Source organism: Scyliorhinus canicula, unplaced genomic scaffold (genome assembly GCF_902713615.1).
Source record: "Scyliorhinus canicula unplaced genomic scaffold, sScyCan1.1, whole genome shotgun sequence".
Classification (NCBI taxonomy): Eukaryota; Metazoa; Chordata; class Chondrichthyes; order Carcharhiniformes; family Scyliorhinidae; genus Scyliorhinus; species Scyliorhinus canicula.
The window spans coordinates 4,106,706-4,125,550 of record NW_024055728.1 but is presented as its reverse complement, the minus strand read 5'-3'; the positions used below and the strand labels follow the sequence as shown (position 1 = coordinate 4,125,550).

The 18,845-nt window shown below is 45.4% G+C and overlaps 1 protein-coding gene across 1 annotated transcript; it reads left to right on the top strand.

The window, feature by feature from the left end:
• The first annotated feature begins 264 nt into the window (after positions 1 to 264).
• On the top strand, positions 265 to 13,827 carry LOC119960732. The gene is made up of 4 exons (XM_038788347.1): positions 265 to 324; positions 10,887 to 10,919; positions 12,228 to 12,518; positions 13,451 to 13,827. Exons 1-4 carry the CDS (start codon positions 294 to 296, stop codon positions 13,825 to 13,827), a joined length of 732 nt encoding a protein of 243 aa, XP_038644275.1. The 5' UTR covers positions 265 to 293.
• Positions 13,828 to 18,845: the final 5,018 nt, after the last annotated feature.

Sequence of the window (18,845 nt, the reverse complement as noted above, 5' to 3'; positions counted from 1 at the left end):
TTTACTGCATTTTACAAACTGATATGTTTGACATTTTACATTCAAGTTCAGATATAATGGCAATACATTTTTTACCGTGTGATGTTGCTGACTGGAATTTGCTGATCAAGTTGTGGCGTGTTACATGGTCAATTGGTGACTTTGGCGAAGGTTATATCTTATGCTAAAATCTTAGTTTCCAGGGCAACCGATTCGTCATTTCCGTTAGACAAAATATATTGGAAACACATCTATGAAGATAAGAATTAGACACTTTGGAGATCCCAAAGACCGTGTGTGAACCTGATTGGAAAATGTTTAAGACGTTAATTTTCCTTCCATTCGGTGAGTACATATTGTGCATATTAACTTCAAAATCTCCAGGACTGTGGTTGTAATTGAGGAACTGTTTAAAACTAAGGAACTGCATCAATAGGTGTATGTCTGCCCGTGTGTTTCAGTGCCCACTTCCTATATTTTGCAACTGAAAAAATTAAACCGTGCAAGGAATTGTTTCACAAATTTGCAACATAGAATTCCTTCAGTGCAGAATGAAGCCATCGAGTCTGCAATTACCCTCAGAAACAGCACCCTACATATGCTCACCCCACCCACCCTTTGACTTAGCGTCACCGAACTGCATACCATGGGACAAATAGGCGATGGTAAATCCATCGATCCTGCAGATATTTGCACCGTGGGGTAAACCGGGTCACCGGGATGAAACATACACAAACTAGGGAAGAAAGTAAAACTCCACCCAGACAGTTACTCAAAGTCGGAATATACCTCGGGTCTCTGGCGCTATGCTAACCACTGTGCACCCATGCTTCCCTCTGTTCTGAACAAAGAGAAATGTCGCAGATATTTTTTTTCAGTCGGAAAAGGTAGAAAGTACAGCATACCGACATCTGGAGGAGAGTGCGTGAAGGGGGCCCTGTGACAGACATTCGTCATCAGGTAGAAAGGGGTTCGGGCGGAGGACACTGGTACAGGCAGTCAGCATCACCGAGAGGGAGTGCATCTGGCGGGCTCTGCTGCAGACAGACAGCATCACCATGGCCCTCCACCTATACGGCCCTCTTGGTGTTTCTAACAGTTGCACCAGTGTCGTCAACCTACACTTCCATCTTGTTTTTTCTGACTGCATGCCCAGCGTCCTGAACTAGCAACACCAAGAGGATATTTCAGGTAGAGGACCATGATGCTGACAGCCAGCTACACCAAGTGAATCTTTGAGGCAGAGAACTGTGGTATAGAAAGTCAGCGACACCAAGGTAATTCGTGCAGCTGGAAGACCCTGGTACAAGCAGTCAGCTACAACAAGTTTATCTTTCATTGAGGATCCTGATGCAGGCAGTCAGCTACACAAAGTGGATCTTTCAAGTGGAGGGCCCTGATGCAGGCAGTCAACTACAGCAAGTGGATCATTCAGGTGAACGGCCGTGCTGCAGGCAGTCAGCTACACTGTGGATACTTCAGGTAGAGGATCGTGTTACAGGCAGTCAGCAACACAAAGTGGATCTTTCAGGCAGAGGACCGTGGTACAGGCAGTCAGCAGCACCAATTCTATCTTTCAGGTAGAGAACCGTGGTACAGGCAGTCAGCTACACCAAATTGATCTTTCAGGATGAGGACCCTGACGCAGGCAGTCAGCTACACCGTGGAACTTTCAGGTAGAGGACCCTGTACAGGCAGTCAGCTACACTAAGTTGATCTTTCAGGTAGAGGACCGTGGTACAGGCAGTCCGCTACACCAAGAGGCCCTTTCAGGTATGGGACCGTGGTACAGGCAGTCAGCTACACCAAGTGGATCTTTCAGGTAGAGGACCCTGGTGCAGGCAGTCAGCAACACCATAGAACATAGAACATAGAACAGTACAACACAGAACAGGCCCTTCGCCCTCAATGTTGTGCCGAGCCATGATCACCCTACTCAAACCCACGCATCCACCCTATACCCGTAACCCAACAACCCCCCCCCCCCCCTAACCTTACTTTTATTAGGACACTACGGGCAATTTAGCATGGCCAATCCACCGACCAAGAGGGTCGTGCAAGTGGAGGACTTTCATGCAGGCAGTCAGCTACAACAATGGTGGTCGTGCAGATGGAAGACTCTAGTGCAGGCAGTCAGCTACACCAACAGGGTCGTGCAGGTTGAGGACGCTGTACAGGCAGTCAGCTACAAGAAGATCACGCAAGCGGATGACACTGGTACAGGCCGTCAGCTACAACAAGGGTGGTCGTGCAGGATGTGAACCCTGGTACAGGCAGTCAGCCACAACAAGGGTTGTCGTCCAGGTGGATGAATCTGATGCAGGCAGTCAGTTACAACAAGAGGGTCGTGCAGGTGGAGGACCCTGATGCAGGCACTAGAGAGAAATGTTTCTACCGAGCAGAAACTTATTGCCAAGTTTCGCAGACATGAGTAACGGCCTCAACCGGGACCTTGGATTCATGTCGCAATACAGTCATCCCCAACAATTGGCCTGGTGTTGCGAAATCCTACCAACTGTCCTGGCTTGAGACAATTCACACCTCTTTAACCTGTGATTATCTCTCTGCAGTGGATCCGTCTGGAAGTGTTGACTTAATTACCTGCAAAGACTCGCATTCAGATTTTTCAGTTTTGTTCTTGTCCACTTTTATGTTTCTGGAACCTACCTCTTCATTAACCTGAGGAAGTAGTGCTCCGTAAGCTAGTGTATCGAAACAAACCTGTTAGCCTTCAACCTGGTGTTGTAAGACTTCTTTCTGTGCTCATCGAAGTCCAACGCCGGCATGTCCACATCATGGATTATGGTAGACAGACATGACAAATTTGGGAGATGAGCTAGCAAGAGTGCATTGCGTACAGCTATTGGAATGTTCCATGTAAAACTATTTCTAACCAGTCGGAGGCATTCAGAAGTGAAATTGTCCAGCGGGAACAGGTGGCCAGAAATGATGAGGGTAATTCTGCCAAATCTAGAGTCACGCGTTTACATAGACGAGTGCAAACTCGGGGTCGATTAGCTCAATTGCCTGGACGGCTGGTTCCTGATACCAATCCTGATCGCAACTAAAACGGGTTCAAATTCCATACCGAATTAATTATTCATGAAGGCCGCGAATTCAGCTACCGCTCGCCCGAGGTGTGACACGTTCTTGGTTCAGTTACCAGTTGTCTGCTTTCTTCGAAAAGAGGATAGCAGTTGTTGGGAATATAGAAACGTTAATTTCTAATGTCAAAACGAACAGAATGTTCGTGTATTGCGATCACAAAATGCACAACTGTGTGGAAAGACTGGAACATAATAGAAAGTACTGCGGTGAAGTCAAAATGTAAATTCTGAAAGGAAAGATACAATAGAAACATTACTGAGTGGTAGAATTGAAATAGATCCGAACACGTTTTCCAGAAAATTACGAGCAAGCGAGGGAGGTCCTGTGGATGTATGTAGAACTTTGGTGAGGCCACAGCTGGAGGACCACGTGCAATTATCGTCCACACGTCATAGGAAGGATGTGATTGCACTCGAGTGGATGTCGAAGCGATGCGCCAGGATGGTGTCTGGGACAGAATTTTTAAGTCATGGAGAGAGGTTCTGGAGAGAGCCTTTGAGGATTTTCACTTGAGCAGAAAATACTGAGAGGTAACCTAGTTATGGTATCCAAGATTATGATGGAGATGGACGGGGTAGATAGGGAGAAGCTATACCCCTTACTTGAAGGGTCAGTCACTTGGTGACACAGGTTCACGCTGAGGGTCAGACGATTTTGGGGAGATTTGAGCAAAACCTTCTTACCCAGAGGGCGGTCATGGACTGGAATTTAATTCCTGGGTCGGTGATCGAGGCGCGTTGCCTTCATAAAGTACCTGGATGAGCACTTGGCATCTCGTAACATTAAATGTTATTTGCGAAGTATTCGCAAAGGGATTAGATAGGCAGGTCACGTGTTTTACATGTGTTGATGCACGTCCTTTGTACCAAAATACATCTTTTGCATTGTATTCTTCTATGATTCGGTGAAAATCTAAGCATGTTAGCTGCCTAATCCATGCCTGTTTAGGTACATCGGCCACACCAAATTGCCCCTTAGTGTCCATAGAAATGTAAATTAGCTGGATTTGTCATTTTAAATTATCCGTCATAGTCCAAAGATTAGCTGAGGCTGTGGGGACAGGGTTCGGGGAGTGGGCCTTTGTTGGCGTTCCTTCAGAACGTCGGTGCAGAGTCCGTAGGCCGAATGGCCTTCTGCACAACAGGGGCCTACGTCTCGATGATACCCCTCTGTTTCTACTGGGTGAAAGCAGCATTGGGCTATTGAATTGGATGATCTGCCATGATCATAATCGAAGTTGGAAAAGATTCGAAGGATCAAATGGCTTCCTCCTGCTACTGTTTCTGTGTTTCGAAGTGCAGAGCCCCCTATCTTGTTGCTTCTTTCATCCATTCGTCCATCTCGGAGCCTTATGCTGCGAACCAACCAGAGCAGCGCCCAACGTCACTGGAAGTACAGATGAGCTAATTGCCAGACTGCTCCAATGACGTGTGTCACATTAATCTGGGTCTGAGGATCCTCCGGGTTTTAGTGTGGAGGCTGCAAACCTTTGCAGTCATGAACAACCCCCAACCCCATTCACAGAAAAAGTCGCGCAGAATTATTAAATGTTGTGGCGAGAAGGTGAGTGCCTTATTACATTATTATTTTTCTTTTTCTTATATGTTAACCAGAACTAGGTTGGAAAAGACTATAGCAGAGGTATCCAAGTTTTTGTTTTAACTGACATTTATACAAAGTAATAAAGTAATTAACTAATCAGAGATGGCTGGGCAGGTGATGTGCTGTAGCTGTATAATGTGGGAGCTGGCTGTTCCCCTTGTGAATGGCAATGACCACATCTGCAGCAAGTGTTGGTTGCTGGAAGAACTCCGGCTCAGAGTTGATGATCTGGAATCTGAGCTTCAAACACTGCGGCACATCCGGGAGGGGGAGAGTTACCTGGACACTTTGTTTCAGGAGGCAGTCACACCTGGGAGATTAAGTAATTAACATTCAGTAAGTGATCAGGGACTTCAGAGTGTGACTGTAAGTGAGGCAGGCAGGGGGAACCTGAGTTCAGGAGTGCAAGAGTCTCAGCCCTTGACCTTGTCCAACAGGTCTCACGGTAGCATGGTGGTTAGCATCAATGCTTCACAGCTCCAGGGTCCCAGGTTCGATTCCCGGCTGGGTCACTGTCTGTGTGGAGTCTGCACGTCCTCCCCGTGTGTGCGTGGGTTTCCTCCGGGTGCTCCGGTTTCCTCCCACAGTCCAAAGATGTGCGGGTTAAGTGGCTTGGCCATGCTAAATTGCCCGTAGTGTAAGGTTAATGGGGGGATTGTTGGGTTACGGGTATACGGGTTACGTGGGTTTAAGTGGGGTGATCATTGTTCGGCACAACATCGAGGGCCGAAGGGCCTGTTCTGTGCTGTACTGTTCTATGTTCTATGTTCTAGGTATGAGACTCTTGCTCCCTGTATGGATGAAGAAAAGGGCTCTGGACAGGATGAGCCAGCTGACCACGGTACCATGGTACAGAAGGCCATTCAAGAAGGGGGAGTAAAAAAGACAAGTAGTTGTTATAGGGGATTCTATAATTAGGGGGACAGATAGTATCCTATGCAAGACGGATCGGGAGACTCGCATGGTGTGTTGCCTGCCCGGTGCCAGGGTGCATCTCTGGCCGGCTTGAAAGGATATTGGAGCGGGAGGGGGAGTATCCAGTTGTTATGGTCCACGTTGGGACTAACAACATAGGTAAAGCTAGGGTGGAGGATCTGTTCGGGGACTATCAAGCACTAGGAAGAAAATTGAAACACAGGTCCTCAAGGGTCATAATCTCCGGATTACTGCCCGAGCCACGTGTCAATTGGCATAGGGATAAGACAATTAGGGAAGTAAACACGTGGCTAAGGGATTGTGGTGGGAAAGAGGGGTTCCACTTCATGGGACATTGGCATCAGTTTTGGAACCGGTGGGATCTGTACCGTTGGGACGGTCTCCACCTGAACTGATCTGGAACCAGTGCTCTAGCGAAGAGGAAAAATAGGGTGGTCAGTAGGACATTAAATTTCAGAGTTGGGGGGAAGGGAAAGTGAAAGCGACAGGGGGCATGGAGTTAAATGGCAAGATACGCAGAAGGATAACATGTAGGCAGCTGGATTTAAGCTTGAGGCAGACTAGGAATGCAACAAAAAGGAAGGATAACTTTGGACATCTTAGGACTTCCAATATCTGTAATGATAAGAAAGTTAGCATTAAGGCACCTTACCTGAATGCTCGTAGCATTTGTAACAAAGTAGACGAACTAATGGCACAGATCATCGTGAATGATTATGAGGTGGCAGGCATCACAGAGACATGGCTGCAGGGGGTTCAGGACTGGCAGTTAAACATCCAAGGATATACAACCTATCGAAAAGACAGGGAGGTGGGCCTAGGGGGTGGGGTTGCCTTGTTGGTTAAGAACAAAATTAAATCTATGGCACTAAACTACATAGGGTCGGATGATGTGGAGTCTGTGTGGGTAGAATTGAGGAACTACAAAGGCAAAAAAAACCATAATGTGAGTAATGTACAGACCTCCTAACAGTGGTCAGGACCAGGGGCGCAACATGTACCGGGAAATAGAAAAGGCATGTCAGAAAGGCAAAGTCACGGTGATCATGGGGGACTTCAATATGTAGGTGGATTGGGTAAATAACGTAGCCAGTGGATCCAAAGAAAATGAATTCATGGAATGCTTACAAGATGGCTTTTTGGAACAGCTTGTCATGGAGCCCACAAGGGAGCAGGCTATTCTGGACCTAGTGCTATGTAATGAACCAGACTTTATAAAAGATCTTAAAGTAAGGGAACACTTAGGAAGCAGCGATCATAATATGGTTGAGTTCAATCTGCAGTTTGAAAGAGAGAAGGCAAAATCGGATGTAATGGCGTTACAGTTAAATAATTACGAGGGCATGAGAGAGGAACTGGCGAAGATCGACTGGAAGCAGACCGTAGTGGGGAAGACAGTAGAGCAAAAATGGCAGGAGTTTGTATGCATAATTGAGGACACTGTATAGAGGTTCATCCCCATGAAAAGAAAGATTATCCAGGGAGGGATTAGACAGCCATTGCTGACAAAGGAGGTCAGGAAATGTATCAAAGAAAAAGAGTGATACAATAAAGATGCCAAAAGCACTGGGAAAACAGAAGATTGGGAAGGCTACGAAAACAAACAGAGGTTAACAAAGAGACAATGGGGCCTCACGGTAGCATGGTGGTTAGCATCAATGCTTCACAGCTCCAGGGTCCCAGGTTCGATTCCCGGCTGGGTCACTGTCTGTGTGGAGTCTGCACGTCCTCCCCGTGTGTGCGTGGGTTTCCTCCGGGTGCTCCAGTTTCCTCCCAGAGTCCAAAGATGTGCGGGTTAGGTGGATTGGCCATGCTAAATTGCCCGTAGTGTAAGGTTAATGGGGGGATTGTTGGGTTACGGGTTACGTGGGTTTAAGTGGGGTGATCGTTGCTCGGCACAACATCGAGGGCCGAAGGGCCTGTTCTGTGCTGTACTGTTCGATGTTCTATGTTCTACAACTAAGGAAGGAGAGGATCAAATATGGAGGCACGCTAACCAATAATATAAGAAATGATAGTAAAAGTTTATTTCAATACATAAGAGACGAGGAAATGGCTGGAGAACTTAATAAGTACTGTGCGTCTGTCTTCACAGTGGAAGACATGAGTAATATCCCAAAAATTATAAAGGGTCAGGGGGCTGAGTTGAGTATGTTTGCCATTACAAAAGAGATGGTGCTAAAAAAAGCTAAAAGGTCTTAAAATTGACAAATCTCCTGGCCAAGATGGCCTACGTCCTAGAGTTCTGAGGGAGGTGGCTGAAGAAATAGCGGAAGCGTTGGTTGAGATCTTTCAAAAATCACTGGAGTCAGGGAAAGTCCCGTACGATTGGAAGATCGCTGTTGTAACCCCGTTGTTCAAGAAAGGATCAAGACAAAAGATGGAAAATTATAGGCCAATTAGCCTAACATCGGTTGTTGGTAAAATTCTAGAATCGATCGTTAAGGATGAGATTTCTAAATTCTTGGAAGAGCAGGGTCGGATTAGAACAAGTCAACATGGATTTAGTAAGGGGAGATCGTGCCTGACGAACCTGTTAGAATTCTTTGAGGAGGTGACAAGTAGGTTAGACCAGGGAAACCCAGTGGATGTGGTCTATCTGGATTTACAAGTCCTTTGATAAGGTGCCACACAGGAGGCTGCTGAGTAAGGTGAGGGCCCATGGTGTTCGAGGTGAGCTACTGGCATGGGTTGAGGATTGGCTGTCTGACAGAAGGCATAGAGTTGGGATAAAAGGTTCTTTTTCGGAATGGCAGCCGGTGACCAGCAGTGTCCCAGAGAGTTCAGTATTGGGGCCGCAGCTGTTCGCCATATATATTAATGATCTGGATGAAGGGACTGGGGGCATTCTAGCGAAGTTTGCCGATGATACGAAGTTAGGTGGTTAGGCAGGTGGTGCTGAGGAAGTGGGGAGGCCGCAGAAGGATCTAGACAGTTTCGGAGAGTGGGCAGGAAATGGCTGATGCAATTCAACGTGAGCAAATGTGAGGTCTTGCACTTTGGAAAAAAGAGTCCAAGCATAGACTACTTTCTAAACGGTGAAAAAATTCATAATGCCAAAGTACAAAGGGATCTGGGAATGCTAGTCGAGGATTCCTTAAAGGTCAACATGCAGGTTGAATCCGTGATTAAGAAAGCGAATGCAATGTTGTCATTTATCTCAAGAGGGTTGGAATATAAAAGCAGCGATGTGCTACTCAGCCTTTATAAGGCTCTGGTTAGGCCCCATTTGGAGTACTGCGTCCAGTTTTGGGTCCCACATCTCAAGAAGGATATACTGGCACTGGAGCGTGTCCAGCGGAGATACACACGGATGATCCCTGGAATGGCGGGTCTAACATATGAGGAACAGCTGAGGATCCTGGGATTGTATTCATTGGAGTTTAGAAGGTTAAGGGGAGTTCTAATAGAAACTTACAAGATAATACATGGCTTAGAAAGGGTGGACGCAAATAAACTGTTTCCGTTAGGCGAGGAGACGAGGACCCGTGGGCACATCATTAGAATTAGAGGGGGTAAATTCAGAACAAAAATGCGGAGACATTTCTTCAGCCAGAGAGTGGTGGGCCTGTGGAATTCATTGCCGCAGAGTGCAGTGGAGGCCGGGACGCAACATGGCTTCAAGGCAGAGATAGATAAATTCTTGATGTCACGAGGAATTAAGGGCTACGGGGAGAATGCTGGGAGGTGGAGTTGAAATGCCCATCAGCCATGATTGAATGGCGGAGTGGACTCGATGGGCCGAATGGCCTTACTTCCACTCCTATGTCTTATGGTCTTATGGTCGTATGGTTGATGTCAATGGAAGTATTTATCATTAGATTAACACCGAATTAGTTACCTTACCTTCCAATTTTCCAAGATTGACACAACTTCCAACAACCATCTCAACCCAACCATCTCCCTACCCAGTTGATCAAATGATCAGAATATTCGCAACAGCAAGATAATTGGTGGTGTGGTAGATTCGATTGAGATTTAGATTTAGTGTGACGTGCACCGAAGTTCAGTGTGAACTAGTGTCTGCGTAGAAACAAAACAGTAAATAACGAGGAGAAAACCGTTAGAATCCAGGACTATATAAATGAGATGCTGAGATTGACTGATCAGTGAAAAAATGGAATTTAATCCTGAGATGTGCGATGTGATGCATTTTGGGAGGACACGCGAGGCAAGGGAATACTCAATGAACGGCAGGACGCTAGGAATTACAAAGGAACAGAGATACCTTGCGGTGCATGTCCACAGATCCCTGTAGGATGGTGGCACAATCACATGGGATGCATCCTTGTATTAGCTCAGTCATTAGATGTCAGCACATGAGGTCATGGTGGAGCTTTAAAAACACTTCAGTCCATACTAGATCTCTGTGTAATTTTGACCGCCACATTCTGGGAAGAATTTTATTGCACCAGAAAGGTTGCATAGGAGATTCACCAACAGTCTGCCTGAGCTGTAGTGTTTAAGCTATGGAGAAGGTGGATGGTCTGTGATGGTTTCGCTCGGAGGAGAGGAGGCTGGTGGTCGATCTTACTGAGCTGCACAAAACAATGAGAGACGGAGAGACGGCACCTCGAAAGAAACGTATACCCTTCACGGCGGGGTAATTAACCATGTAGGGAAAGGGCGCAGTGTAAGGTAAGGGATAGCACGGTGGCGCAGTGGTTAGCATGTTTCCTCAGGGTGCAGAGGACCCAGTTCGATCCCGGCTTCGAATCATTATCCATGTGGAGTTTGAACATTCTTGCCGTGTCTGCGTGGATTTTAACCCTGCAACCAGAGCAGAATGTGCAGGGTAAATTACCTTAATTGCAAAAAAAATAAAAAAATTGGGTACTCTAAATCTATAAACAACAGGACAGGACCAGGAGATGGGAGAAGAGGTTGAGGAAGAACCATTCACCCAGAGGGTGCCTCGACCTGGAAACCACTGCCTAAAAATATGGTATAGCCCAGAGCACTCAGAATTTTAAGAAGCATTTTAATGAGCACTTCAAACTCTACAGTATACAGGAGGACGGACTGACGGGCTGGAAAATGAGATTGGAAAGATAGGTGCATGATTGCCAGTGGAGACAGAATAGACCGAAGACCATAATATGTGCTGAAAGCTGTATGTCTCTTAAACCACAGCGGTCTTCGGCTCAGGAAATAGTTTGAGTTTCTATCTCCACATTCTGTTAGTTTCAATGTGTGGAGAGAGTGAACGGAATGATCCACGTTACAGTTTTTTTTTAAATTCTCATTCCTTTTCTTTTCAGTTTATTTCGGCTGGCTTCTCGGAATGGACATATGTGAGTAAACGATTATAAAGCTGAAGACAATAATTGCAGTTGCTGGGCTAACGTATTATCATTTAATTGCTTTCATTCTTGGTGAGGAGAATAACACAAGGTGGAAATAACCTGTTAAATAAATCAGCGTGCAACGTTCCTCAAATGCTTGGGCAATGTTTGTGCTCTCAGACGGTCTTCCAGTTATGTTCGGAGCAATGATTGCGACCTGCCCTCTTCTTGTAGATTCAATTTGGCAACAACATTCAGAACTAACCACGTGTGAACGACAGTGTTTAACGTTGAAACAGTTGAACAAACCAGTTATGTTGCAGTTAAGATAGCACACCGTTGTCACACTCCAAGAGGGAAGTGGAAAGCAGAGATGGTGCACTGGGCGGACCTCCGATCCCATTATGTCCATCTTTTCCCAGCTCCAATTTGCATTTTGTATCCTGCTTACCTTTGATTTGCAATTCACATGTTCTGAGGTCTTTAATGTGCCACGGCCAGCATACTCATTAGCCATAATCACACGCATTTACATTCCTTTTGTCTTTCTGTCCAGGATATCTTTGTCAATTTGCCAACATGGAAGGCTCCCTATCTTGAGGCGCTGCTCAAAGTCCTATGCCCAGAACTTTATAAATTTGGTGCTATTTCCAGTTATCTCCACTTGTGACAAAGAGCCATCCAGACGAAAATATTTAGCTAATTTAATTCTCAAGATGTTGGGATTGTCCAGTATATTCTGGTTTTGGAACCAGTTCTGTTGTAAGAAAGTTTACGAAGCTTTATTCTCTATCGTTAATAACACATATTACATGGTAATTAGAGCAGCACGGTAGCATTATGGACAGCACAATTGCGTCACAGCTTCTTGGACGCCGGTTTGATTCCCCGCTGGGTCACTGTCTGTGCCGAGTCTGCACATTCTCCCCGTGTGTGCGTGGGTTTCCTCCGGGTGCTCCGGTTTCCTCCCACAATCCAAAGCTGTGCGGGTTCGGTGTATTGGCCATGCTAAATTGTCCATAGTGTACAAAATTGAGCTTAGTGTTGGGCGGGGTTGCTGGGTTGTGGGAAGAGGGTGGAGGTGTGGACGTTGGGTCGGCTGCTCTTTCCATGAGCCGGTGCAGACTCAGTGGACCGAATTGTCTCCTTCTTCACTGTATATGTATTGCAAAATTAAAAGCTCGGATCGAGCAACATTGCGACCCTTCTGTAATGTCAATGTGAGACGACTTACTGGCAAACCAATAATTAGGTCTGCTGTATGGTTGGCACGCCGATTGGTGAAATGTATTCAATATCTGATCTGTTTGACTTCAGTTGATTTACCGCTGCCAGACTTAACTTCGTTTCCGTCGTACGGACACTTTTTTACCGGAGAGAATATAACTTTGAATTGTCGTTGTCAATGTCCTGCCGTAAGGATCCAATATTATCACAACCGGAATCCAACAAATCGAAGGGATTATGACAAACGGCAGTGCAGGACGTACCTTGAATATAACGACACCGTGGCCATTGGAGGAATCTACAGTTGTGAATGCTTGGATTGGAGCGAAAAAGGCTGGAGGAGGTCAAATTTGAGCCATCCCATACCGATAAATATTGGAGGTAGCTTATCGAAATAATTTATCTGAGCACTTAATCGACATTGCTATTACTTAGGAATAGGGCATGCATTCGAGCCCAAAAACCACAACGGTTTCTGCGATCCCATAAGGAATCCCGAATATGTATTGCTTTATTAATTCGTAAGATAGTGAGGAAAGGATATCCTGTTCCTGGGGGAATTTTCCGAAGTTAAAGGATACGGTATATAAAAAACGCTTAATTGTGAATACAGTATTGAAATGTAATTAACATACCAAAATAAAATAGCTTACAATTACTCCTTAAACAATTCCAATCAATGCAGTGACACAATAACTCTTAACTGGTACCTTGACTTCCACTCGAACAGCAAGGCTACCTCAGGTCACAATCCACCTTTAAATACAGTTCGCAGACTCAGGAGTATTTGCTGCTTAGAGATGTCTTGAATACTCTACTTGGAGCAAGAGATATTTTGAGACTGCGCGAAAGAGAGATGCCTGGCACATTGTCAGAATACTGCAGATCATCCGGCTGACTTTCTTCAGAAACATGATCAGTTCCCTTTGCTGCCAATAGCTAAAGCTGGAAACCTCAACAGCTGACTACTTGGACCCCTGGCTCCTCCCATTAGCTACTCCATCTTACTCATCTGATCACAATGCCTCTAATTCACGAACCTGAAAGGAACCCTCTTAATTTAAATGCAGGTCCATTTACCAAGCTTTCACGATGCTTTAATCGACCCCTCTGCTGTATTTCAAATCTGGAGTTTAAAAAACACTACTGCAGTAGTGAAGCACACACTAACCTAGACCCTGAAGCCTCACTGCACTAACCACAGATATCCAATATATCTGTAACTCCAACATTCATCAACATTGTCTGCACGCAAGATTTTTTATTTGTCATTGTGCTTCAAAAAGTTTCTGATTTTTATTTTCCTGTTACAGATCGACTTTCTCAACCGACTATCAACAAATTCAAAAATGTCGGTCTGACTTCAAGTGGCGAAATTGTTCTTATTTCATGCAATGGGGACATTCGCTCCTCCGGGGGCATGTTCCACTTGTACAGAAACCGGAGCATGGAACCTATACAATCTCATCAAATGAATGGCGATCAGCGAACTGCGACCTTCAAAGTCAACGTTACGGGAAATGATTATCTGGGAAGTTACGGCTGCCGGTATCAGACACATGTTGGAGGAAATTGGACGGATTCTCCATGGAGCAAAGATGTTGTGGTGACTGAGAATGATCAGGAACTGGATATGTCAATGCCAGGCAAGTTTCTTTATCTCAAAGTATTTCTATTGTTTCGACTGTAGTCAAAGAGAAGACTAATTTAGTTTTTAAATGATCTAACATTTAGTGAATATCTGCAAGGAACAAGTGCGGGTGGTCGACTGTGTGGCCTTATCGTTTCCATGCATCTTTAAATGCCAGTATCAACCACTCCCTCATCTTTCATCTTCAAATAATGATGGCATCGTTAAAAAGGGGGGGGGGGGAAGTTCAAATTAAAGTCACATGCATGGCTACCAACAATGCAGTATGGCCAACTCATACCAAACGTTGTAACGTGTGTTGTAGTTTTTCAATTTAGATGCCGCTAACTTTCAGGCAATTTCTGTATTCAAAGTCCTCCCCTGTCCGAAATTGAGTCGTCCCCTCATTGTATTGAAGGTAGGGTTCATTGTCGGTAATGACTGGATGCATATATTCTACGCTGCTCAAGGGGAGAGATGAAAATTATCATTTCATTTTCAGCGTTGAATACATTCGTTGAATCGGCCACAATATATAAACAGTAGTTATTTTGAATTGAATCGACGTTCGGCAATTTTTCCGTCGTTAAACCAATTTATCCTTCACATAACAATAGTTAAAACTATTGGACACTGTTGAAACATTGGAAATGAAATGAAATCAAAATCGCTTATTGTCACAAGTCGGCTTCAAATGAAGTTACTGCGTAACGCCCCTAGTCGCCAGATTCCGGCGCCTGTTCGGGAATTGAACCGTGCTGCTGGGCTGCCTTTGTCTGCTTTAAAAGCCAGCCATTTAGCCCAGTCTACTGCCCCCGCAAGTATATAAACGATTGAACATTTGCCAGTTTAGCAGGACTCTGTACTTTAGATTACATTTATAAAACTGCTGAAACGGATAGAAGGGCAACATCCCTATCCAGGGAAACTTACCCTGAGCTGGCTCTTACAACTTCTGAAAAATGGTATGCCGCGAATCAAATTATGGGTGACAGTCAGGAAATGAAAACTTAAACAGGGAACTCCAAATATTCGACGACACAGTGATCTGGAAAATCAGAGAGTTAAAGGTCAAATAATGTTTCTGGAAGGATTGCTTTATTTATGTATTGTGACAGACTTGATTGCTGTTCAGGGGGAAGGATTTCTAAGCGAAATGAATGGTGCAGAACGCTGAATCATTGAAAATTGGGAGGAGGACAGACCAGAGTCTGAAACGTACACTGACAACTTAGTTTCGTGAATAGATAGGTGGGGGGCGAATTCCAATTGGGATGCAGATTCGTGTATTTCGGCTGCCAGCATATGGGCAGACGACATACGCTGCAATTTTTGAGGTTGTGCAGGAGCAAATTGACTTGGGTGCATAAGTGTACTGATCAGTGAGATTAGCAGGAAATGTTGAGTGAAAATATAATTTAGAGTACAGTATTCTGGGCTTTATTACGAGCGGCGTAGAGTGCAAGCGCAAGTGAGTTATGCAGAACTGATATAATACACCAGTTTGACCTCAGGTGGAGTACTGTGTTCAATTCTAAATGTTGTGGTTCAGGGAATGCAGAAGGGGTTCACAAGAATGGTTCCAGGGATGAGAAACGTCAGTTATGAGGTTAGATTGGAGGGTCATTTGGAGAAAACTGTCCAAGAGGAGACTTGACGCATGTGCACAATATGAGAATGTGGCTGGACAGAGCCGATAATTATACACAGAAATATACATATCAAACAGTTGAAGGTGGAGGTCATTCGGCCCTTTGAACCTGGTCCATCTTTCACTACGATCATGGTTGATCATAAATGGCATGTCCTGATACCACCTTCATTCCAGAATGCTTGATCCCTTTTGTCCCAAGTGCTCTTTCAAATTCCTTCTTGAAATAACACAACGTTTTCGCCTCAAATACTTCCCTTGGTAGTGAATTCCACAGATTTATCAAGCTCTCGGGAAACATATTTCTGCTGAGATATAAATCTGTATCCTCAAACTGTGGCCCATCAGTTTTGGGCTGCCCTCCAACTGGACCACTGATTCTGATTCTACCCTGTCTCGTCTTTATCATTTTCTGTTTCTATAATACCCCTTCAATCTTCCTAACGCCAATCAATATAATACCAAGCAACTTAATCCCTCCCCATCTATCATCCCAGGAATCACCCAAGTAAACAGTCGCGCACTCGCTCGATAGCAATGACATTTTCCCTCAGATAAAGGCACCAGCATTGCGCAGAATGCTCCAAGTGTGGCCTCACCAATGCTCTATATGATTGCAGTAAAACATCCCTATTCCTGTACTCAAATTATGTCACTATGAAGGCAGACATACCATTTGACTTCTTTATCGCCCGCTGTACCTGGGCGCTTACGTTCAACTACTGTTATACGAGAATACCAATGCTTCGCCCAGGTGTAGCTCACACAACGAACGAGAGCAGATTATCTGTCGAATCGCAGACAAAATGATTCTGAAACACAACATTCTCAAAGTTCGGGTTCTGCAATGCACTGCCTCAAAGTGTCGGTGTGGCAGTTTCAATCGAAGCACTCAGGAGGCCACTGGATGGCGTTACCCATAGAAGCAATACACAGATGTGCGGGGAAGGGGCAGGGGAAATGCACAATGTGATGGTTCTCATTCACGGGGCCGTTGTCGAGACGATGGGCAAAATGTTCTTAATTAATGCCGGAATAATTCTTTGATGCGATAACAAAGCAGCTAGATTACTGCAGGCACGTCAGTGAGTGAGGCAGAAATGATATCGATTTCAGATGCGCAATCCCACCAGATTACTGGTAAACAAGTGAGGTATTGGAAACGGTAACGTAATATTCCAAATTAAGGTCGAAGAGCAATACAGCCCAATTTTACACTGCATTAAATGCATCATCCAACAACTGTAAGTGTTTCTATACCGATTGAGCGCAACGCTCGGACCTGCCTTTGAAAATACTGTCCAATCTATAACAATGGAAATGTCTGTTGTCTTGATGACCTGGTCGTCTTTGCTCCTCTCGGGACCAGGGGGAAGGCGAGTAGTTTTCCAACAGTGACAAAACAAAGCTTTCCCGGGATAGTGTGGACCAGAGTTAAAACCAGGTTTAAGAGAAAAATCACAGTGGTAGAATTGCAATTATTCTTCGAGGAAGACCCAACGACATCTGAGATTTAATGTAACAGATATTGTTTTAAATAAGCATTTGAAATCGCAACATCGGCATACATATATGTGCAGTGCCCATTGAATTGAAGGGGCATGTCTGTGAGCTGCAGGTATTGATTAACTCAAAATTGATCCGTATTATTTTTCAGCTATTTAATGAAATGCGCTTGAGTTCAAAACGCAACTTGATTGGTCGAACCATATTTGGTACAGATACATTTTACAGATTTTCATCGTTGTTATTATCACAGGGGATTTTCTTCTTCCGCAGACACGTGTTTCGCGGCGGCGCGCTGTTCGCTGGAGGATTCTCTCATCCCACCGCCAGTCACTGAGATTTTTCCATTGCAGTCAGCCCACACCGCGGTTGAGAAAGACGCAAATGGCCGGTTCCCAAGCGGGCCGGGTTCTCTGTCCCGCTGCATCGATTTTTCCTGCACGCCGCATGCGAGCCGGCAGGAGGATTCCCCGTCTCGCCAGCCGGATAAAGTGGGCAGCCCCACACCGTTGGCAAAATCCCTGGGCATGGGAGCGCTTCCGGTGCACCGGAAATCCCACCAGTGTGAAAGGATGGAGCATCCCTAATCCCAGTCATGTTCTGTGTTTTACATCGACAATTGCTGAAAGAAAGAAGGAAGTTCATTTGGAAAGACATTTTTAGAAATACTAATACTAACTAACGTTCCTGAGCATTCCTTTGCCCAGATTTCATTCTGTCACAAATCCAGTGGTCACTTCCAAAGCTTCCCGATACTGATATCCAGCTAATAAACCTGCACCCTTGAACCGTGCGTTGGGCCACGTTGAGTGTGACACTATTCACGTCGGTGCACCACTTGTTTTTCACACAGTTCAGCTGTCAGCAGCCTTACAAGCCTGCAATAGATGAGGGAATCGATGTGTCCGAGTTACTCCCATTGTGCAGGGATGGCTGGGACAAACGAAATACTAAACCCTTTTTATTATCCTTTCATAGACATCCCTCCCAACTCGGTGCCCTTGGTGAGGCATTGCCTGAGTGCATTGTTGCTCGTTGTTATTGTGCTAATCATCGTTGAACACAAAGTGAATGACTTATCACAAAAAGGTACGGCTATGAAGTTATTCTGCTGTTCTCTACAAAGTCAGTAATGTGTAGACAAATAAGAAATAGCATCCAGCCATGCAGAATGTCCAACACAGACCGACAGCCGACCACCCAAGGCAATGCCCTACTGACCTTCATCCCTGGTTCATGGTTGGAACCTACACCTACCGTGCATGCTAAAGCCATACGTTCAATCGAGAGTGCACTGACATTCTGAAAGAGCACCTACCTAGACCCACTTCCCCAGCGTAACCAGCTAACCTGCACGCCTCGAGGCACTAAGGGACAATTTAGCATGGCCACTCCACCTAACTTGCACATCTTCCGACGCAAAGGGCCATATTACCATGGCCAATCCACCTCAAATGCACATCCTGGGACACTCAGGGGCAATGTAGCATCGCCAATCCAACAAACACGCATATGGGGGAGACTAAAAGCACAATTTAGCACGGCCGATCCAATTACCGTCTGGGGGATTCCCAGAATCTGGAACATATTAATTCAAGGTTCCTTTCTTTTTCTGCCTCCGTAAGTAGTGCAGGCAGTGTGCTATTCGCCCCCATCCCACGCCACCAATACCCCGATACACTCAATCACCAAGCACCCGCCCTTCTCCTCTCCCCACCACACCCCCTTCCTTTCCCTTCTGTTGGTGCAGAGGCGAGGGTATCTGGTCTCTCGAGCGCAAAGTTTAGTGCGTGTACCATTTGTTTTTGTGGACATGTGTTGTGGACTGTATTAATAATCAGAGACCCCCCCTCTCCGTACGTTGGTACTGAGGGGAGGGTACCCTCTTTCTCCAACACAAAATTATTGTTTGTACCGTTTG

What these genes read in the sequence shown, in the direction of transcription:
- LOC119960732 (XM_038788347.1), top strand. Translation starts at nt 294, where the DNA reads ATGTTTAAGACGTTAATTTTCCTTCCATTCG. An exon ending in GCTTCTCGGAATGGACATAT is followed by an intron (nt 10,920 to 12,227) that starts GTGAGTAAACGA and finishes GTTTGACTTCAG; the next exon opens with TTGATTTACCGCTGCCAGAC. An exon ending in CATACCGATAAATATTGGAG is followed by an intron (nt 12,519 to 13,450) that starts GTAGCTTATCGA and finishes TTCCTGTTACAG; the next exon opens with ATCGACTTTCTCAACCGACT.